We start from the raw sequence: 23,917 nt of genomic DNA, 5'->3' as shown, positions 1-23,917 counted from the left end.
ACCTGGTGGGATTATTCAAGCAGTACTAGAACATACTGAATGACCTCACACGTCTTTATTGAAGACAGAGGCCACATTTTGAATAATGAAATGTACAGAAATGTAAGAACATAAAGGACTCCAAATGTGAGTCACGCGGAGACGCATTTCTCTGCTTTGACTTTTACTCCAGCGAAGTCCTCAATTTGTCATGCAACTCTCCGTTAAATGTTGGGTATTGACATGACGTGAACGCGCAGATAGTACCCCACAGCCGATAATTCAACGACTCGAGCAAAACATTCGCTGAAGACAAGAATGAAAATACGGAAACATGGGAGATACTTCCACGTTTTTTCCCTCTGCCTTACAATCAGCGGCTTCTATTGTTGAGCAAGGGGGAGGAACAGCAAGACGGACTAACTTGATGCAATCAATGCCTCTATAACGCGTTTCCAGCTGTCCTTAACTGACCTCGGATGTAAAGCAACTTAAACCTCAGAACCAAACATGCATCGTGGGGCCCAAACAAAACAGCCAAGATCCAGACATCTCATGAGTGTGTGTGTGTGTGTGCTCAGCACTCGTTTGATGTGAGCAGCCACCAGGCCCCCTGAGTCTATGTACTCGTCCATTTCATCATTTGGGGAAGCTGTCATACTGATGGCAGTAGGTTGGTTGGTATAGAGGACTGTAATTAGAAACTTCAGTATGTTGTCCTGTCAACCCCAGCATGTCAATACCCTGTGACATCTAAGGAGATCCGTAGAGCAGGCACGAGAGCTCGGTCTTGATTTATGTGTGCGTCCATTTCACGTGAGTCTCCCACTGACTCCCAACGCGGATCCTTTTCTTGAGACGCCACGGTAGTAATAATGTAATTAGAATCATCGTGTTAACATGTACACTGTATCCATAACGAGCCAAAGGCCAAGTCGTTATTGATTTGATTTAAGTTGAGCTCATTACAAAATCTGTTTCATGTCATTTCCCTGTGTGCTGTACACATTTTGTGATCCACTTGCGTTTTGCCAAGCCCATACAGCTGAGCCACGGCTGTTGCGGCGGTTGAGAAACACTTAGGGGGTAAACTTGGGATCATATGGCCCTCATTACAGATGCTCTGATAGGCTCAATCATGTTCTTATTCTTCAAGTCCTTCATTTGCTCTTGTATCCTGCCATAGAAGTATGCCAGCCACTTTTAGTGGAGTGTTTGACTCTATGTTGAGACTGCCAGGCTTAATTTGTACTGATGATGGACAGAATTTGATGTCTGCTGGCTACTGCTAGTGCATTGAGACGACGGCTGTTTTGTGGCTGCACGCGGTCCGCTATTCTTGTGATCATGGACTATTACAGCGCAGCACTCCCATTTGAAATCAATGCATTATGTACACAAAAGTCTTAGATACACACGTGCAGATCTCACATTATGATTCCGCGAGCAGAGAAATACAGTACAATTTGTTCAAAAATAATAACACTTTCAGATGGCCACTGAGAACAGTGCTATTGTTTGTGTCCAGACCCTCCACATGCTTCATGGCTGCCATTGTTGCAAAATTCAATTGAATTCACTGAACTATAGTGTACCTACTTTGCACAGAATTCCTATTGTATTTTTGTATTTTGTAAGGGGGTGGCAGCTGAGAAGTGTTTTTGTACGTTTCCTGTACAGCAAAAAAGGAAAATTAATCAACAATGTACACTGTAGATGCAAATGGTTTGGCTCAAAACCCTAGTGAGCATTATTACTGCTAAAATGTTTACTGTATGTTATGTGTTATGAATATAAAGTACTGTAGGTGATGGCTTACATCATTACGATATTCTCATTGAGAAATGAGACATTTCCATCTATTTTCAGGAGAAACGGCAGGATAATCCTCAGGGCCCATTGTTAAGCATTGCATTATCCCTCCTTTCCAGTCATCCATCATGGGAGCTAGAGAGAGGGATGAGACCACTGGACAGCCAGGCCCAAAGTGACAGACCGAGAGTCGGTCACAAACTGTCTATGTGAATCCAGCTGGTAATGAGGTGGCAAATTGTTGTCCTAAATCACGGTGGAGAGGCTCCCTGCAGATATCTCCTTGTCAATGAAGGTGACCCCCTACTAACTGTAAAACAACAATGCTGCCACCCACTTTATCGATCAGCTAGGACAAGTTTTCACTGACTTGCCATTTATTTCCCTGAAGCGTTTGAAGACTTGTTTCTCCTCTTTACTGGGCTGATAACTGACTGTGTCTGTGTTTTTCTCACTTAGGTCAAAGGTTCTGACCTCATCTCCATAGGAAGTAGGTGGATTCTATGAAAGCATCTATCAACAGGGTCTTTAAAGGCCCAGTGCAGTAAAAATTATGTTTTTTCCAGCGCTTTGTATCATATTGTACAACAGCTGATGAAACTAACACTGTAAGTGTGAAAATTAATACAATCTACACAGGACCTTCTAATCATCCTATTTGCATGGGTGGGCATTTCGGCTTGCCTGGGGGCATCACCAGGGGCCCTAGCAAAATTATTGCTTGAGATATATTTTTTGGCTCAAAATACAGTACCAGTCAAAAGTTTAGACATACCTACTCATTCAAGGGTTTTTCTTTATTTGTACTATTTTCTACATCTGCGGTCCAACTCATCCCAAACCATCTAAATTGGGTTGAGGTCGGTGATTGTGGACACCAGGTCATCTGATGCAGCACTCCATCACTCTCCTTCTTGGTCAAATAGCCCTTACACAGCCTGGAGGTATGTTGGGTCATTGTCATATTGAAAAACAAACGATAGTCCCACTAAGCGCAAACCGGATGGGATGGCGTATCGCTGGTTAAGTGTGCCTTGAATTCTAAATAAATCACAGGCAGTGTCACCAGCAAAGCACCCACACAACATCACAAATACTCCATCATGCGATGGTTGGAACCAAAAATCTCAAATTTGGACTCATCAGACCAAAGGAGAGATTTCCACTGGTCTAATGTCCATTGCTTGTGTTTCTTGGCCCAAGCAAGTCTCTTCTTCTTATTGGTGTCCTTTAGTCGTGGTTTCTTTGCAGCAATTTGACCATGAAGGCCTGATTCACACAGTCTCCTCTGAACAGTTGATGTTGAGATGTGTCTGTTACTTTTACTCTGTGAAGAATTTATTTGGGCTGCAATTGCTGAGACTGGTAACTAATGAACTCATCCTCTGTAGCAGAGGTAACTCTGGGTCTTCCTTTCCTGTGGCGGTCCTCATGAGCGCCAGTTTCATCATAGCACTTGATGGTTTTTGCGACTACACTTGAAGAAACTTTCAAAGTTCTTGAAATTTTTCGTATTGACTGACCTTCATGTCTTAAAGTAATGATGGACTGTCGTTTCTCTTTGCTTATTTTAGCTGTTCTTGCCATAATATGGACTTGGTCTTTTACCAAATAGGGCTATCTTCTGTATACCACCACTACCTTGTCACAATACAACTGATTGGCTCAAATGCATTAAGAAGGAAAGAAATTCCACAAATTAACTTTTAAGAAGGCACACCTGTTAATTGAAATGCATTCCAGGTGACTACCTCATGAATCTGGATGAGAGAATGCCAAGAGTGTGTAAAGCTGACAAGGCAAAGGGTGTCTACTTTGAAGTATCTCAAATATAAAATATATTTGGATTTTTTACTACATGCTTCCATATGTGTTATTTCATAGTTTTGATGCCTTCACAATTATTCTACAATGTAGAAAATAGTAAAAAATAAAGAAAAAGCCTTGAATGAGCAGGTGTGTCCAAACTTTTGACGGGTACTGTATATTTTTGTCAAAACGAATACAGTAAGGTACTCAATTGTTACTTCAAAATTCTTTGATAATTATATAAAAATGGTTGCATTGGGCCTTTAAGGTGTTTGCTGTTATACTCTAAGCATCCATATGAAATGGTTCAAACTCATCCTTCTCCGTCCATGTCAAAAATCGACTTAGTTTGTACAAGTCACCAGGCAGTTTCATGAAAACCATGCAAGGACATTCATCAGACTTCAAGGTATTATGCACAGTAGATGCTGATAAATTCCAAATAAAGGATTGCCTACTTATTGTAAATTTATAGTGGTACTGAAGCAGTGATAATGTCCTCTGTCAACAAGAACATTAGAAATACAGTGCTGTTAGAGCTACAAGTGCCTTCAGAAAGTATTCATACCCCTTGATTTATTCCACATTTTGTTGTGTTACAGCCTGAATTCAAAATGGATTAAACACATTTTTTTCTCACCCATCAACACACAATACCCCACAATGACAAAGAGAAAACATGTTTTTTGAGAATTTTGCAAATGTAGTGAAAATGAAATACAGAAATATCTAATTTACATAAGTATTCACACCCCTGAGTCAATACTTTGGAGAAGCACCTTTGGCAGCGATTACAGCTGTCAGTCTTTCTGGGTAAGTCTCTAAGAGCTTTTCACACTTGGATTGTGCAACATTTGCCCATTATTATTTTCAAAATTCTTCAAGCTCTGTCAAGTTGGTTGTTGATCGTTGACCAACCATTTTCAGGTCTTGCCATCGATGTTCAAGTAGATTTAAGTCAAAACTGTAATTCGGCCACCCAGGAACATTCACTGTCTGTTAGGTAAGCAACTCCAGTGTAGATTTGGCCTTGTGTTTTAGGTTATTGTCCTGCTGAAAGTGCCTTGTGGAAAGCAGACTGAACCAGGTTTTCCTAAGATTTTGCTTGTGCTTAGCTCCATCCCATTTTATTTCTTATCCTGAATATTTGTATTCTGTACAGGCTTCCTTCTTTTCACTCTGCCAATTAGGTTAGTAACTACAATGTTGTTGATCCGTCCTCAGTTTTCTCCTATCACAGCCACTAAACTCTGTAACTATTTTAAAGTCACCATGGTGAAATCCCTGAGCGGTTTCCTTCCTCTTTAGCAACTGAGTTAGGAAGGACGCCTGTATCTTTGTAGTGACTGGGTGTATTGATACACCATCCAACGTGTAATTAAAAACTGCACCATGCTCAAAGAGATATGCTTTTTTCATTTTTCCCATCTATCAATAGGTGCCCTTCATTGCATTGCATTGGAAAACCTCCCTGGTTTTTGTGGTTGAATCTGTGTTTGAAATTCACTGCTCGACTGAGGGACCCTACAGATAATTGTATGAATAGTCTACAGAGATGAAGTAGTAATTCCAAAATCATGTTAAATTTATGGGGCTTGTTCAGCATATTTTTACTCCTGAACTTATTTAGGCTTGACAAGACTCAAGACATTTCAGCGTTTCATTTTTAATACATTTGTAAAAATGTAGGGTATTGTGGGTATTGTGGGTATGTGTAGGCCAATGACCACAAAAAATCTAAATTTAATTAATTGTAAATTCAGACTGTAACACAACTAAATGTGGAAAAAGTCAAGGGGTGTGAATAGTTTATTTCATCCAATGTCTTTCACTCTCATAATCACCAGCTCTTACATCGTGTGTCCATTAACAAATCACTTTTACAATGAGCAGAGCGCCCAGTGGTAAGAGAATACACACTTCTAACGAGCCAAATAATCGTTGTCTTTTTCACTCAGTGGCTGTAATTGGATCCAGAGTGATTCGAACAACTAGCACATTTCTAACATAACTCACAGAAAACAACTACTGTCACATTTTGAGACTTAGACCAGCTAAATAGGAGTTAGGAAGCTTTGATATAATATGGATACTTAATATTACATTTTTGATCATCAAGTATCAGTCAATAGATGCAAAGTATGAGATTCATTTTCACATGTAGGCTACAAGTATGACAGTTAGTTGGCCTATTTTATGAATTTGTGTCCAGTAGATTGAGGGCAGAGGTGCAACCTTGTGCCTTTGGTTATTTTGAAAGATCACCTCCCAGTTTGAGCCAGTGAAAGCATGGCCTCCAACATGGCTCCTAATGGCTGTTATTGCTCAATGGGTCCATTAAAGCGAGGAGAAATCAAAGCAGCAGGCAGTGATGGACGTAGGTGCACACAGAAATGGGAGCACCCTAGTGTCTGGAGGTGGGCGCAGACCATGGGCACCCAGACCATGATGTCACTCTGCTAACCGACATGCTTTCTCATGGGAAAAGTAACACTTCGTGTCACCATAAAAGACAAGCGAGCCATAACAGTAACGGCGTAAGCGGTTTGCTGTTTGATGTGAACATGTTATCTGTCCTCTTGGGGTTTTTCGTTTTCTATTCAGAGCATAAACATGATCATTGAAGTGGGCCGCTCCATCTTCACGGAGCACAAAAGTCTCTCACTAATTGCTGCCACATCAAATAAGTAGGAACATCCCAAATGAGAGCCTTCGAACTAATGAAAAAAATCTAGCTATGCTTAAAGCTGGTTACTTTTTTTGTCATTTCCCATCAAAGATTAGGTTTCTGGTCTGAGGAGGGAGGGTTGAAGGGTAGGGGGGGTTATCACACAGGAAAGACCTCTTCACAGATTAGTTCTGCATCGACGGCTGTTCGCTATTTGATTCGGAGGCAGCCAATCCAGTGGCTGCCCCCTTATTGTCTTTTTGCGACGAGCAGGAACAGTGGACCGCAACCGGGAACAAAAGCCAGGGCCGAGGACCCTGTGTGTGTTTTCAAAGTGTAACTCCTCTCTCTACCGTCACACCCGAGTGATATGAGTGTCTCAGGGCTGGCCTGAAACACACAGAGCGAGGAAAAAGCTGTCAATTCAGAGCCTTTTCAAAGGTGCATCACTTTTGTGCAAACAGGGCCTGAAAGTCACAGTCCATATACTCCTCAAAGCATGCTCTGAGTTAAATAGCCATTGACCAACTTTGCATCAAATGGGATTTGTTTCTCCCCCCCCCTTTTTAGCCCCTGCATTCCTGTTTTCCAATTGTGTCGTCTTTGTTGAGCGGCGAGCCTTTGTTGGGGGGGTTAGTATCTTGGTGAGTAAGGGTTGTGATCTGAACTCTCAGTCTCTCGTTGGATCTTGTCAAGGTCGTGACCTGTTAGTATTTGGTGGTAGCCGGTGCACGCGGTGCCACCTTCATCCACGTCAGCGGGTCAGGCAGATGCTTTGAAAGCAACAAGATAAACATATCCGGTGAACAAAATCCAATCCATCACCACGGCTTACATTATTATATCAGTGAACCACGCAGCGTTGTCACTCACAGATACGTAAGTAAGCTGTTGGTTGGTAGTGGTGGCTCAGGGGGAGGAGGGATGTTGTAAATGATCCCACAAGAACTGCGGCTGAGTGTTTGCACCACTGTCTGTGTCTTGTTCTCTGAAGACATCAGTTGTCTTCAAAGAAACAAGTACGTTTTATGTTGAGTTGCTGACTTTACATGTTCTAAATGTTCACGGGAGGCTCAGCGTCAGTTTGTTACAGAGATCTGAGGGCCACCATCGCTGGGGTTCAGTGATATACTGTCTGCCAGTGCTCAGAGGGAGGCATTTTTTTCACAGCCCTCTCTAAATTTAAACACCACAAATATCCCAGCAATGAATATCCCGTGATGAAATATGTGACTGCTTTTATGACCAACAGTTCAATAAGGAGGAATAAAACATTAGCGCCCCTCTTCTTGGAAATCCGAATGCTCACTCCACATTCTGGGGCGATAATCAATCTCTCTCATTCATGGAGCCTCCTAGAATGTCGACCACAGTCATGACATACTTACACTCAGTCAGATGCCAGCTCCAGTGATCCCTTAGCTGACAAAATATCTGAGGGACACCTTAAGTTCCCTCTGTAATCCTGAAAACTGTCCTGTGTGCTGCCTGCTGCAGGATAGACTGAGAGCATGCCGGTCGGCCGGCCAGAAGTGTTAAAATAAATAAGACAGATGCTTTACAGGCCCTGTCCAGTCCTGTCAGAAGGCCTATAGTGTTTTAACATGTGAAGCTGGCATTTCTATAAATACTCATTTTACCACCAGGGAAAACAAAATTATCTTAGTATGTTGGTGTGGGAAAAGAGGTCAGTCCTTGACCTGGTCAGTCACTGGAGATAAGACTGACCAGATGTGAGACAGGTGGATCTAGAGGCTAGGATCATATCAGATGGGAACTAGAAAGAGCCTGTGAAGAACCCTACCACACCGACATGTATCCTATTTGAGGTGGTTGACGCAAGTCAACCTTTCCCAGGCAAATCGGCTGCAGCAAATAATCACAGCAAAACTATAATTACAGAGGGTAGCTTGGTCCCATTTCCTATCTGGTGGAAGACATCTGACATCACATATATCTATATGTTCAAACTGGGATAATGTAATGATTTCACTTTTACATTCCCAGGTTAGTTTATTTTCAGATAAATTATCTATTTAACAGATGTGTTCTAATATGGCCGTCAACAATCTTACAATTGTGAAAAAAGGTCATTCAATTATGGTTTGCATTGTAAATACACTCATTTAAAAAGTGAGCTGTATCACCAATGAAGGCTCTTCTCTCAGGCATTCCTTAAGAGGGGCCTCGGGTTGGGTAAGACCACCGAGCAGTGTTGCCTCCCAGCAAGCCCCATGGAGATCTATTGGAAGAGGCAGGGGGTCATTTTCCCCATAGTCTAGCCGTTAGTACTCCCTCACCAGAGTTGAGGACAGGGCCCTGTGGGGAAAATTATCACAAATCCCCTAACACTAACTGCACAGCTGGCAAGGGGCAGACAGACAGTGTCTGAAAGGCAGGTTCACCCCAGCTATAACAATTGTTCCCTTTCACCCACCTCCCAAGTTCTCCATTCAGTTGAACAGGAGAGCCAGAGAGAGGTTGCAGCGGATTATAGGTCACACAGGAGGAGCATTAACTCCCTCTAAGCTTTAACCCAGCCAATCACGGAAACACTAGGTGATGCTGAACAGTACTGCACAGCAGCCTGGTCCATGCACTGGTCTGATGCCTTCCTTCCATTAGAGCATAATGTTGGGACAATGTTTTTCTTGGTGTTGTCTTGCTCAGTACACATGTCTATATCGTCAAATATAATCACAATGAGTGATGAGGATTTATCTAATGAGTGTAGAGTCTGGCTGCAATGTCGTCGGCCTCCCCTGCAGCAGAGATGTGAACGGGGGTCACGGGGGTGGGAGTTGAGGATTAGAGGCACACAATGGGTTAAAGGTTCCTCCTTAGACGACATCGGAGTTGAAGGATCTCTCAGTGTTGATAATTTGTCTAGAATAACTGCCGTGAACCGCTCAACTTAAAAAAAAAAAAGCTTTGGCTGAACCTCACATTGCTGTAGGTTGATCATGAATGAACACTTGAGAGTGCTTTAAGTGCCCTCGCTGTCAGAATGGAATTTGAAGTGACCATGGAACAGTGGCACAACCATTCACTGGTTCCCTATTAATAAAGATAAGAGGGATATTTATACATTGTCATATCTAGCGCACCATTTTTGTGTTTCTAAATGTTTCAGAAAGCTGAACATGGAATGTTGTTACAATGACATTGTCTCCTTTTTCTCTGTCCAGGAGGACACGTTCTCCTTGCAATGATATAATAATATATTCCTGGTGTGCACAATAAGATTTCATATAATGTGTCTATCTACCAATGATACTGACACTTATTAAATATTTTCCAGATATACACGCAATGTCAGTGGTAATTGAAAATATTCAAATGATGGGTATTGAAAAGTTGCAAAGAGTTTAAAACTCAAGAAGAGAACTAAGATGCTGCCAAGTATTGGCTCTGAGATTATTTCCAAGCTGTGTTCTCCAGTGATAAAAAAAATATTTATTCTCAAATGTGACAATACTTTGTTCATAATTGCAACAAATAGGAAGTTACCGAACAGTTACAAACCAAGAATACTGACATCTGGTGGGATAGGATCTAACTACAAAGAAATGTCAGAGGGCCACTTTTTTTTTATTCTCAGAAACTTTTTGCCCTTATACTGCCAAGAAGTCTAATGTCCATTACAGTAGATTCGTAAAGTGTTCATCGGCACTATATACATATGCCTCGCAAATCATTTATAATTTATAGAGCTGATAAAAAGTCCTCACATCTGCTGCTTTTCCAAATGTGACATAAGCCTTTTGCCACCCTTTATAGTCTCATCCACTTACCCTCTATATAGTATGACATATGCTTATAAACGATATGATGCATAGGCCTTAAAAAAATGTTTATGAATGCTTCATTAAGCCTGGTGCTGTTGTTTGTTTAAAGTGGGACCTAATTTACTTTGCTCTTTGTGTAAGTTTGGAGAAATATAACTTACAAAATGTTGAACACAAAAATACTGTATTTTATCCATTGAAAAAAGGGTAAATGAATGGCCAGGTGCTGTGACACAAACACAGGACACATACTGGGCATCAGACCAAAAGTCTTCTCTCTTTGCACAAAATATCACCTTATCAACAGTCTTACAACATCCTATGATGTAGACACTCATTTTGATGCTCTAATACTATCTGTTACTAAATTGCATAATCTCATTCTATTTGAGTTTTTCCTAATGGAGAGGTTAGCTATCCCCAACGTACTCTTCCATCGCCACGCTTGTTTCAATGTTGTTTAGCTATACATTCAGATGATCAAGGATACTGCTTTAATGTAATATGTCCACATGAAGACTATTGCAGAGTGAATTGTCTTAATGACATTGTCCAGTTGGAATTTAGGCAAAGTTTGCCTGTTTGTTCGTAGTAAAGCAGCTTTTCTGATAATACAATTATAAACAAGTGCTCAGCTTTTTTGTCCTTTTCTGTGTTTGTTTTCTTCCAGAACATTGCCCTCACTACGTGCCAGTGGTTTGCGTTGTTATCTCTCCCCCCCCCCCCCCCCCCCCTGGTATCCACTGTGGTCAGGAGACCCTGGGGTTTGAACAGGTGCAGAAGGGAACCCATAGGTGGTTGACTCTCGCCGAGGTGATTAAGTGATCCTAAATAACCCCTTAAGATGTGTATCTGCTCTAAAAATCAGAGAAACAGGCAAATAGAATTGGCCCATTTCTGTTTGCTTTGACTATCACAGCAATGCCGTTCACCTTTGAGTTGGGGACCTTGAAGCTTGAAGTACGGCACTTCATGAAATGGTATTTGTTTCCTTACTTACATCAGTATGCCATAAGCTACCATGATAATATATAATATATGCCATTTAGCACACACTTTTATCCAAAGCGAACTCAGTCACGCGTGCATCCATTTTTGATGTTTAGGTGGTCCCAACGCTATCCTGGCATTGCAAGAGCCATGCACTACCAACTGAGCTACAGGGGACCACATGGGATCACACCGACTTTTGTTCAGTGTCGTGGAGCGATCCTTCCCTATTGCAGTCTTTAGAAGTTCTCAATTTGCTTTAGTTGCCACCACATGATGAACTATTAACCCTCTGATGTCATAGGAGGGCTGATGTTATATGAGGGGGGTAACTGTGGTTCAAAGTTCACAAGTGGTACTCAAGGATATTTTATAGAAATGACCTAAATCATAAACGACCATCCATTTACAAATGGCGCATGTATAGCGGGGTGTTTTGTGAGATCTAGTCAAGTGCAGCGACCAGTCCACTGTCAGTGTGTTAGCCTCTCTGACGACGCAGTGATGACTGGGCTGATGCCACTCAGGGTTTCTCCTCTGTATCTACTGCACCACTGAGTGTTATTTGGTTGCCTTCACTTTTTAGAGGTTGTGTGGATCACTGGTTATTAGCCCCGTGTTTACCACGTGGCTGAGATTTCCAGTGACAGCCATGCTCAGCAGATTGGCTAAAGATGTCGGCTAACTAGAGCGAGATGACAGACGCCTGTCGAGCATGTGATCTGGCAGGGGTTTTATGGTTTTATGCAGAATGTATGTTACCAATAGCGACAGCCATTTTCAGCAGATTGCCTAAAGATGTCGGCTAATTAGAGTGAGATGACAGACGCCCGTCGAGCATGTGATTTAGCAGGTGTTTCATGGTTTGATGCAGAATGTATGTTACCAATAGGGAGGGGGGAAATTAAAGTGAAATATTTCCCCGGGCCCAGAAATCGGCGCCCCGGTTACCGTTGGACAGTCGATGACTAATTGTAAAAAATATTGATCATGAGGTAGAAAAAAAATGTGCACACCCAATATTCTTCAAAATCATTGGATGCTGCATCCTTGTAAATAATACTGCCCAAATAATGAACGTTGTAGAAGAGGAGGATGCCATGCACATGTCAGGCACTCACACATTGTGTAACCACTGTGGAGGAGTTCCCCTTTGATCTGCTGAGCAACATTTGGGAGCTCTATCATATCCCCACGCTTTTTTTCCCTGTATGTTGTGCTCAGACTGGTTCAATTTGCACAGCTGTGTCTGTTGGAGTTGGGCAAGGCAAAGCAGGACACAGGTGCAGACAGTGAAGAATTGTCACGTGCAAGGGACACTGCCAATGGGACGCAATCGAAAATACTTGGCATTGAAGAATTCAATCAGACTCACACCGCAGGAACCTGCATTGAATAGAAATCACATTGCACCAGTGGCATAAAAAAAAAATTACACACTTATTGGAGAGTGTTTACACAATGAAATCGAATCCAGGCTGTATCACATTCAGCTGTGATTGGGAGTTCCATAGGGCGGCGTACAATTGGCCCAGCGTCATCCGGGTTTGGCCGGGGTAGGCCGTCATCGTAAATAAACCTTCCCTTGAGCAGGGAACAACAGAATGTTTCACTAGTGTCCGTTTCCTGCGGTTTTGATTGAATCCGGCCCTTGGTTGAGAATAAAGCTACTTACACTGAGACGATTAATACATGTTCACCATTTCCTTTTAGCGATCAGAGCAGTCTAATAAGGTTCATTGAAAGGCATTTGTTATGTAATATCATTGATCATGTTCAGTATAACCCAGCAGGGTCATTTTGTCAGACAGGTAAAGGACTAACAAAATCACTAACAGTGCATACACACTGCAGAGCAGAATAAAAAACATTCTAAATCCTGGCCAGGATAGGTTGCACTCACAAGCTCCTAAAAGGTACAACAGTTCTGGGGAGGCAGATGTTAATGATACATCTTGTATGAAGGCAGTTTGCCTTACTGTATGTTTTTGAGGAAATGTGCTGTACCTCAATGACACCCCTTCACTGTGCTCCATACTACAAATTACGCCACACCTGTGACATGTGACACCCAGTGGTCAGACAACCTTCCCTACAGGACTTTCATCATTGTCACTCACATTGAGGATCAACCAGCACAATTTTTCACAGCTGTGCCAACACTGGGACGACTGAGAGGCGCAGCGGTCTAAGGCACTGCATCTCAGTGCTAGAGGCGTCACTACAGACCCTGGTTCGATCCCGGGCTGTATCACAACTGGCCGTGATCTGGACTCCCATAGAGCCGCGCACAATTGGCCCAGCGCCGTCCGCGTTAGGTGAGGTTTGGCCGTGGTAGGCCATCATTGTAAATAATACATTTTTCTTAACTGACTTGCCTAGTTAAATAAAGGTCACATTTAAAAAATGACAACACCATATTCTTGGTAATATCAATACAATAAAACATCAGTGATGAGGGGGGAGGGAAATGTGGGGGGTAAAATATCTGTAATCCCACCCGAACCTCAATTTGCTTTTAGTGTCTGAGCTAGAGTCTTGCACCTGCATCTCAGGTAAACGTGTTATAATAAAACATATCTACAATGGTAATCATGGCCTTGGTTAGAAGAAGTAAGAACGTATTGGGTGAAAGGCTTCTATCAATTTATATCGCAGACTAAATTGGGTTTGTGAAATATTCTAAACTAATGTACAATTCCAATTTTGTTTAGAATACACCGACATGTTTCTCATAAGAGTACTACGACATCTTGTGGTTTAAGCATAGTACTGCATGTCATTCTATTATACAAGTTTAATTAGTGGAATCAGGTGTTACCTCTAGGCTGGAATAAAAGCTTACACCCACACCAGCATTTGCTGGGTAAGATTGCCCACCCCTGGGATGTGGCAATTCTTTCAGGTTTAATGAGAAGGAACCTAAACTTCTGTCATAAAACATATTAGTGAAAGAGGGGTCTGGCCAAACAATGATAAAGCAAGCAGGGTACAAAACTAAACTTTACTCAGGAAGTGGAGTTCCAACACAGTAAATTACAAAGTAGAAAGAGGAGGAAGGGAAGCGCTACTAAGGTACACTATAGTAGATTTTGGTAGATAGAAGGTGCTCTTTGGTAAAAGGGGTAAATTGGTCATCAAAAAGAAAGGAGGACCAAGGCACTCTTCATATAATTAATTAAAATGCCTTTATTAGTATGGCATGTTCAATAGAAACAACGGTTTTTTTAAACCGACGCGTTTCGGCTGCATGGCCTTGGTACTCCCTGACGAAGGCCATGCAGCCGAAACGCGTCGGTTTTTAAACAACTTTGTTTCTATTGAACATGCCATACTAATAAATGCATTTTAATTAATTATATGAAGAGTGCCTTGGTCCTCCTTTCTTTTTGGCAGTAAATTACAAATTCAATATTACTTTGCCTTGGCAAAAAGATTTTTATTAAACATGTGTGCATGTTTGCCACGATTTAAAAGACATTTGTTCCATTCAGATACATACAAATAATATATATTTAAAGCTGTGAAAAAGCTGTAGTGGCTTACTTTTAATTCCAAATCAATAGGAGATTAGGGATTCAATAAAACATCTCATGTTCAAAAAAACACCTTACAAGGTAGTTTTTTTGAGTAATAGAAAAATACAGTTTCACATTGGTACTAATAAATACTTTCTCAGTGTGGAGTACTGTCCCAAAAGGCACCAACTGTTTCTTCTCAGATCAATTCAACATATAAAACAAGATTACTATGTCACCATTGCCCCAAAGTCAAATCTACTGCACAGGACATAACATATGAACCCGTTTAACATTAACCCGTTCCCAGAGAAATGTACACATTTTAAGAGCACTTTGATTTCACCAAGGACACTTCCTGAGATGTCAGCGTGTTTTCCTCCAGTAAACCATGACTGTCACGAAAGCCACTGCAGCCACAAGCGACACCGTACGCCAATGTGACACAGTGCTAACAACCGCCTCCTGCAAGCAAAAAGAAAAGTCAACCACACGGTCACATTCAACAGTGGAACCATTACATTGTCCCTACTAACCATATTCATGGGCTGGACTCAATACCATTCAGCCTGCTGAGCTAAAGCCTAGTGCTAGTTCTGGGATCTATAGGTGTGAGGCAAGGTTACTCATCATCAAACAGGCTTAGCTTTATGAACTGACAGTACTGTGACTTGGCCCAGGTAGTTGCACTCGGTGCTGCCCACATCGGAATTACCTGCCTGCATTGGCCAATGGCCCCAATGTGCTGTGCGACGTTTGAAGTCCCTCTCTAACACCCCCTCCAACCCCTGGTGCAGCTTCATTTAATAACTCCATCTGTGTTTTAAAACTGACAACCCCCAAGCAGGACCTCCTTTCGGAGCCTCCGCATTACATGTGCACACAATGCTGTCGAGTACACATATGTTCATGGTCGTATTTGAGTAGGAGTGAGTGCTTCCTCCTCTTGATATGCATGCATGTGAGTCACCATACGCAGTATGTACACGAGCGTTTCAACTAGCATCCTTTACATTTTTGTTTTGTCAGATGGGCGTGTGACTTATGTCTATACTTGTCAGATGTGCATTCTTGAATAGATCAGTTAAGAGTTCGTCCAAACCAATGGACAGGCCATGGAAACGCTGTGGTGGATCGATCCAGAATCTCCTCACCTCCACCCAAAGTTAGCCTACATTTAGGCTATTGTTTATATGTGTATTTGACATTATGTTTGGGTAAAAAAAAAAAAAAAGTGTACAATGCTTGTATGGAAACCACAATACATGTTCACGTCATCTTTACCAATAAATTGCATTACACTTAAAAACAACTGAAAATAACACCACTGATTGCTATATGGCTAGCTATGCTATCAGCTTATCTGAACGGTGGTTAACATTTAGGACATCATGACAGATTTGACGAATATCCACTTTGTTAGAATGGGCATCAAAGACGGCGTCCTTCCTCTATCCCCCCACGGTCTGTTTTCAATTGATCTCTTTACTGCATGTATGTACTGATTGTGACAGTGTCTCTGCTCTTGTGGTATTAATAAATAAAATATGGTCTCCATGTAAATCTGGCAGTGGAGTCTTCATGGGTGGGTATGTTGGCATACTCCAGCAGGGTACTCACCCATCCTCCTTGCTGTCGGATCCAAGTGGAGACATTTTCCCTGATGAACTGTAATACCCAGTTAATAACCTTCTTGATGCTTTCTAAGTGGTTCTGTGTCAGTGCCTTGGAAAGGGGGATAAAGAAATATATATATATATATAGTGAGGGGAGATTCATTCTGCTTTACATTTGAACGTTTCAATGATTTCATATTCAGTAACATGCACATTCTGGGTGTTACCTTGTAAATGAGCTTGTAGGCCAAGTGAAACAGGGAGACCACTCTGCCCCAGTTGATACCATCTGCAAAGATTTCCCTGGCCACTGAGAAGAACACATCCTGGGCACAGTTTACCTGGACTCTGTTTATTAGGCTGTCAGAGGAAGGAGAGGCAAATAATTAGAAACTGAGGAAGAGTTTCTTTTTCCATGTTTCTTGTTGTCAAGGAAATGAAACAATGACAAAATAATAAAGTTCTTAATTCGATGAACATTTGCCAGACCACCACGATAGGATATGGGAATATACTCATTTGTGTTCACATCCAGGCTTACAATCTTTGTTGTTTGAGTAAAATAATAGTACATAAAACCACCACCATAACATAGACCAGCCAAATACAGTGCCTTCAGAAAGTATTCACACCTCTTGACTTCTTCCACATGTTGTTGTATTACAGTCTGAATTTAAAATGGATTACATTTTGATTTTTTTTGTCACTGGCCTACACACAATACCCCATAATCTGTTTTTCAAAATGTTTACAAATTAATTCAAACTTAAACGCTGAAATTGAATGAGTCTAAGTATTCACCCCCTTTGTTATGGGGAGCCTAAATACTGTAAGTTCAGGAGTAAAAATGTGCTTAACAAGTTACATAAGAAGTTGCATGAACTCACTGTGTGCAATAAGTGTTGAACATGATTTTTCAATGACTACCTCATCTCTGTACCCCACACGTACAGATAATTGTAAGTTCCCGCAGTCGAGCAGTGAATTTCAAACAGATTCAACCACAAAGACCTGGGAGGTTTTCCAATGCCTCGCAAAGAAGGGTAGATGGGTAAAAAACAAAACAAGACATTGAATATCCATTTGAGCATGGTGAAGTTATTAAATACACTTTGGATGGTGTATCAATACACCCAGTCACTACAAAGATACAGGCTTCCTTCCTAACTCAGTTGCCAGAGAGGAAGGAAACCGCTCAAGGATTTCACCATGAGGCCAATTGTGACTTTAAAACAGTTACTGAGTTTAAACGCTGTGATAGGAGAAAACGGGGGATGAATCCACAACATTATAGTTACTCCACAATACTATCCAGATCCTCAAAAGGTTCTACAGATTCACCATCGAGAGCATCCTGACTGGTTGCATCACTGCCTGGTATGGCAACTGCTCGGCTTCCGACAGCAAGACACTACAGAGGGTAGTGCGTACGGTCCAGTACATCACTGGGGCCAAGCTTCCTGCCATCTTGGTCCTTGAGGCTTCTAAACAGCTTCCACCCCCTAGCCATAGACTCCTGAACATCTAATGAAATGGCTACCCAGACTATTTGCATTGCCCCCCCCCCCCCCCCTTTACACTGCTGCTACTCTGTTATTATCTATGCATAGTCACTTTAATAACTCAACCTACATGTAAATATTACCTCGACTAACCGGTGCCCCCGCCCACTGACTCTGTACCCCCGGTATATAGCCTCGCTATTGTTACTTTACTTTTTAATGTATTTTTCTTAACTGCATTGTTGGTTAAGCGCTTGTAAGTAAGCATTTCACTGTAAGGTCTACACCTGTTATATCCACGCATGTGACAAACACAATTTGATTTGATTTAAATAGAAGGAAGCCTGTACAGAAAACAAATATTCCAAAATATGCATCCTGTTTTCAACAAGGCACTAAAGTAATACTGCAAAAAATGTGGCAAAGCAATAAAATTTTTGTCCTGAATACAAAGTGTTATTTTTAAGGCAAATCCAATACAACACATTACAGAGAACCACTCTCCATATTTTCAAGCATAGTGGTGGCTGCATCATGCTTGTAATCGTTAAGGACTGGGGAGTTTGTCAGGATAAAACAGAAATGGAATGGAGCTAAGCACAGGCAAAATTCTAGATGAAAACCTGGTTCAGTCTGCTTTCCACCAGACACTGGGAGATGAATTCACCTTTCAGCAGGACAATAACCTAAAACACAAACACAAATCTACACTGGTGTTGCTTACCAAGAAGACAGTGAATGTTCCTGAGTTGCCGAGTTACAGTTTTGACTTAAATCTACGGCAAGACCTGAAAATAGTTGTCTAGTAATGATCAACAACCAATTTGACAGAGCTTGAAGAATTTTGAAAACAATAATGGGGAAATGTCAAGGTGTGGAAAGCGCTTTGAGATTTACCCAGAAATACTCACAGGTGTAATCACTGCCAAAGGTGATTGTACAAAGTATTGACTCAGGGGTGTGAATAGTTATGTAACTTAGCTATTTCTCTATTTAATTTTCAATCAATTAGCAAACATTAAAAAAAAAAATATATATATATACACACTTTTGTCATTACGTTATATTGTGTGTAGATGGGTGAGAAAAACAACAATTTAACCCATTTTGAATTCAGGCTGAAACACAACAACACTTTGAATAAGTCAAGGGGTATGAATACTGTAGCTAATATGCTAATTCAGAAGAAAATAATGTCATACTGTTGTAGCTCAGCATTTCTGTTCATGTCATCAGCAATCAGCAGCAGCTGGTGTACCACGTCTTTGACTTGGTGGTCCTCTTGTTCGTTGGGTCTGCCACCAAGGTCCTCTGGAGCCAAATGTCTCTCTGGGTTTTCTGCATTGATCCTCTCTACGACATACCTTCATGGATTAAAAAAATACATTTTTTTGGGGTGAAAATGGATAATGTGATAATCAGGATGGATACTAATGGTAATAGTGCTATGTTTATTTACCCTCTTAAAACAATAGCTCCTTGTTCCATAATTCTGTCGTCGTTGACATCTGTTACAAAGATTTTGTTAGTGATTTTATGTTTTTATTATCAATGTTTAATGACATGATGACAGTTTATTGGGGTGATTAGATAGACGTGTTTATCACGCATTGTGCTCCAATTCAATTGGTAGATACTTTTCCCTCACTCCCAGGACCTACATGTTAACTTCATGATGTAGACTTTGTACTTCACTGTACTTGGGGGTTAGAGTTATGTCGCGTTCAAAACAACTGGGAATCTCTGACTTCCAACTTCAGTGCATTCAAAACCACTGGGAACTCGGGGAAAAAATCTATTTGAACAGTCATACAACTCGGAATTCCAACTCTGGCCCCTTTCTAGAGTTCCCGACCTCGTATTACACTTTTTGTTTCACATTTGTTACAGTGAAGTGACGTCAGAGGACATTCCTATGGACTTCCAAGCCCAAAGTGTGTAGGCCAAAATAGTTCTAGATTGTTAGTGCTAGATTTTTTTATTTTTGAAATAGCCGACCTCACTTGACTGTTTTCACCATTTCGCTAATTAGTCTAGAACTAGGCCTATATGCTGAAAGATCAGAGAACAACATGAAGTCTAGCTTCGACCGCAAGTAAGGATTCTGACGGGAGCATATAGTTTGTTATTTGACAATATTTTAGATTTTAAAACATTTAGGTGACGACCTTTCAAAGTCTCATGCGCCTATTCATATGTACCTTCACCCCCGACTGCACCCTGAGGCTCATCTTCGCCAGTTTTCCTTCTTTCTCGGGAGTCTGCCATCGACGAGAAGTACTGGGGCGAAGAAGTCCTACAGTTCCTGATCTCCTCAGCGGGTCTGTCCCAATCAGTAACCGCAAGCCGGGGATCTAAAGAAAAAAACTATTAGAATTATGTGTCGCTCGCGTTGATATGTAGCCGAATCAAAAAATGTTACCGCTGTTGACCTATTTCTCTCCGGAAAAACACCAGAGACTAGACAGAACAAGGAAGTAACACGGAAATAAACATTGGGGTGTGCAAGTGCTCAGGGCTGCTTGTGTGTCTAAATTGTGCCTCTTCTTCGTGTGCTTTCCGGCAGAGTAGACACTATGTTGCGTATTGCTACCTTTCACAGTTTGGAACGTGCATTACGCATTCGTTCACAAAGAAAAGGGAATTTAAAAAATTTTACAAATTGCACCACCATCTAACCCAGGGTTGGGCAACTGCCCCAGACCCAGATAACACGAACTCCAATAATCAACTATTCATGATCTTCAGTTTAGAATGCAATTCGTTTAATCAGCTGTGTTTTCTAGGGATGGGGAAAAAACTGTGACACCTCTCCGGCTCCTGAGGACCTGATCTAACTGAGTGTAGAAAACATTAAGACCACCTTCCTAATATTGAGTTGATTTAACAAGTGACATCGATAAGGGATCATAGCTTTCTCCTGGATTCACCTGGTCAGTCTATGTCCTGGAAAGAGCAGGTGTCCTTAATGTTTTGTACACTCAGTGTATATACCACTATACCCAACACACCCCACCACCCCTTCCCACTACTTTGGCCCAGACAGATCCTACACCAGTCCGTTGGCCTGGGAGGCTGGAACCCCTTCTCTCAAAACCCCATGTAGTTCTTCTGCACTAAAATATCTAACATCACAAAACTTCTCTGCTGCTGCTACTATCAATTCAATCTTCTGGGATTTTTTCCATCTGTGTGGTACAAATAATGAACATTTCTGATCTTCAGCAACATTGCCACCCCCACAATTGAAACACTACATTTTTTCCACCGAAACTACGTCGCACCAAACATCTGCGTCGCACCAAATGGCGCGCATCACAGACAATCCCCAACTTCCGTCGATCCAACTTAACACTCAACCCCACCCCAGTTATCACTCCTTTCAGCGGCGCTCTGCTCCGGAGAGCAAAGCAGGACTGGTGGCATGACACTGCTTTCATCCCGAGTCTTGAAACGCCCTCTCCCTCTGAGCAGCAGACACACAAGAAATCCCACTCAGGATACTTTGATTGAATTGACCGAACCCAACTCCTTCCATAAACGGATCATCCAAAAGGCATGGATCCACTTTCTCCATGAATTGTCCTCCCACTGGGCCAGAGTCATCCAGGTCATTTTCCTGATCATTGGGGTGACCTGGCGACACAGGTTCTTCCTCCTCACTTTTGTCAGGTTCAATTTCAAGTACACTATCCGTCGACTGCTCAGTGTTTTCAAGTGTGTAACATGCAATTTTATCTCCTGAACTTGACCCAAAGGAGAAAGTCCTCGGCTTGTATTTCGCAGTCGGTTTGGGTATGCACCTCGCACCCTTTTTTCTGCTTTTCTCGCCATCTGCCCTCTTCCTTGCCTGGGCCTCCAACATGAATTCCATCTCCATGTGGGACTTCAGGAAACTCAGTATCTAGCCACTGGTACTGCCATGCTCCCTTCCCGATCCTACCATTGTAGTACAGTGTCGCCCAGGGGTTATCCAACTGGGATTTGCGGCCAGATAGAAAGCATGCAGAAAAGATATTGAACTATATATATTTTTTTATGATACCATCTTTGAGAACTAACAATCAACTAAAGACTAGACAGTCAGGGAGAATCAAAAATGAAAAAAAGGGGGCATTCATGACATGCTCATTGATTTTGTTGTTTGAGCAGAGGAACACAGCATTAGCTATAGCAAAATGCATAGATTTGCAGGAAATTAGCTTACAAACCGCAAAATTGTCTCTCAGCTCCATGCGAAACTGTGTAGAATTGCTGGAAATTAGCTTCAAATCTGCGAAATGTTCTCTCAGCTCAATGGAAAAATGTGTAGAATTGGAGATCATTAGCATTACAACAGCAAAATGTCTCTCCACTGCAATGATACCTTTCTAGCTAATAGACTATGTTAGAGTTAACACTTCCTTTTCCAATGTTCTGTGGGGGGGTCAAATAATGAAACTGTTTAACAAATCTATTAATTTAAAAATGGATTACTTCTACTTGACAAGACATTACTTTTTTTGTTCTAACATATGATGGGGTCCCTAGGTTGCCGGTTTGCCTGGGCTGTGGAAGGAAAGTTTGAAAAGCCCTGGTGAAGCCTAGGCTAAATTATTGTCTTTCATGATTTTAAAGGTACAGACGCAGGCATTACACTGACTGAGACTCACATCCTTAAATTAACTTAATTAAATTACACAATAACAAACAGAACATTCACGCACATTATTTAAATGAACATTTTAGTTAACAAAGTTGTGAATTTGCGTTCATGCAGACACTGCAGTGCTTTATTAGTTTGAACTAAATGAATACATTGCATTCATGGGATTTACCTTTTCACAATGTTTTTTACTCAAACTACAAACTTCTTAGGAGATGTCGCTGTTGCCCTATGGAATTCTCCTCTACTAGGAATAGCCTATCAAGGAGGCAATCTGTAGGATGACACCTACACAGAGCAGCACCAAAATAAACACAGCCTTGTTACATGGTCACTAATAGCCTAACCCTAGGTGGTGCTGTGTCATTTCTGTTTTGATGAGCAGACATGGGATTTTAGTGTCCCAACCCCCCTCCTTCACACTCCACCTGCTTCCCTCCAGCCATCTTGCTTGTCTGGTTTTTCTACCACATAACAAAAGCCCAATGGACTCTCAGTCTCACTATGCCCGCATGGAAGACACGTGGGCTATTAGGCTCTACCACCAGCTCCCACATTGCCATATGGTGTGATGTTGATAGATTTCCACTACCAGTGTAAGCAGGTAGCCTATCACAACAAGAGAGACAACACAACACTACACAAAGAGAGACCTAAGACAACAACACAGCAAGGCAGCAACACATGACAACACAGCATTGTAGCAACACAACATAACAACAACGTGGTAGTAACACAACGTGGTAGCAGCACAAAACATGGTACACATATTATTGGGCACAGACAACAGCACAAAGGGCAAGAAGGTAGAGACAACAATACATCACACAAAGCAGCCATAACTGTCAGTAAGAGCGTCCATGATTGAGTCTTTGAATGAAGAGATTGAGATAAAACTGTCCAGTTTGAGTGTTTGTTGCAGCTTGTTCCAGTCGCTAGCTGCAGCGAGCTGAAAAGAGGAGCGGCCCAGGGATGTGTGTGCTTTGGAGACCTTTAACAGAATGTGACTGGCAGAACGGGTGTTGTATGTGGAGGATGAGGGCTGCAGTAGATATCGCAGATAGGGGGGAGTGAGGCCTAAGAGGGTTTTATAAATAAGCATCGACCAGTGGGTCTTGCGACGGGTATACAGAGATGCCCAGTTTACAGAGGAGTATAGAGTGCAGTGATGTGTCCTGCAAGGAGCATTGGTGGCAAATCTGATGGCCGAATGGTAAAGAACATCTAGCCGCTCAAGAGCACCCTTACCTGCCGATCTATAAATGATGTCTCCGAAATCTAGCATGGGTAGGATGGTTATCTGAATCAGGGTTAGTTGGCAGCTGAGGTGAAAGAGGAGCGATTACGATAGAGGAAACCAAGTCCAAATATAACTTTAGCCTGCAGCTTTGATATGTGTACCGTCTAGCCATACTCCCAAGTACTTGTATGAGGTGACTACGGCAGGTAGCCTAGTGGTTAGGGCGTTGAGCCAGTAACCGGAAGGTTACTAGATTGTATCCCTGAGCTGACAAGGTAAAAATCTGCCGTTCTGCCCCTGAACAAGGCAGTTAACCCACTGTTCCTAGGCCGTCATTGTAATAAAGAATT

General features: G+C 41.8%; 1 protein-coding gene across 1 annotated transcript; it reads right to left on the bottom strand.

Annotated features, from left to right (window-relative positions):
* Positions 1–14,424: 14,424 nt before the first annotated feature.
* LOC120045962 (apoptosis regulator BAX-like) lies at positions 14,425–20,230 on the bottom strand. The gene is made up of 6 exons (XM_038990886.1): positions 19,884–20,230; positions 19,142–19,190; positions 18,885–19,046; positions 16,408–16,540; positions 16,185–16,289; positions 14,425–15,029 (listed from the first exon to the last, which is right to left on the bottom strand). Exons 1-6 carry the CDS (start codon positions 19,948–19,950, stop codon positions 14,931–14,933), a joined length of 615 nt encoding a protein of 204 aa, XP_038846814.1. The 5' UTR covers positions 19,951–20,230; the 3' UTR covers positions 14,425–14,930.
* Positions 20,231–23,917: the final 3,687 nt, after the last annotated feature.

Source organism: Salvelinus namaycush, chromosome 1 (assembly GCF_016432855.1).
Source record: "Salvelinus namaycush isolate Seneca chromosome 1, SaNama_1.0, whole genome shotgun sequence".
Taxonomy (NCBI): domain Eukaryota; kingdom Metazoa; phylum Chordata; class Actinopteri; order Salmoniformes; family Salmonidae; genus Salvelinus; species Salvelinus namaycush.
This window is presented reverse-complemented; position numbering and strand designations above follow the sequence as displayed.

What these genes read in the sequence shown, in the direction of transcription:
- LOC120045962 (XM_038990886.1), bottom strand. Translation starts at nt 19,950, where the DNA reads ATGGCAGACTCCCGAGAAAGAAGGAAAACTGGCGAAGATGAGCCTCAG. An exon ending in AGAAATGCTGAGCTACAACA is followed by an intron (nt 16,541 to 18,884) that starts GTATGACATTAT and finishes TTCCTCTGACAG; the next exon opens with CCTAATAAACAGAGTCCAGG. An exon ending in CCTACAAGCTCATTTACAAG is followed by an intron (nt 16,290 to 16,407) that starts GTAACACCCAGA and finishes CCCCTTTCCAAG; the next exon opens with GCACTGACACAGAACCACTT.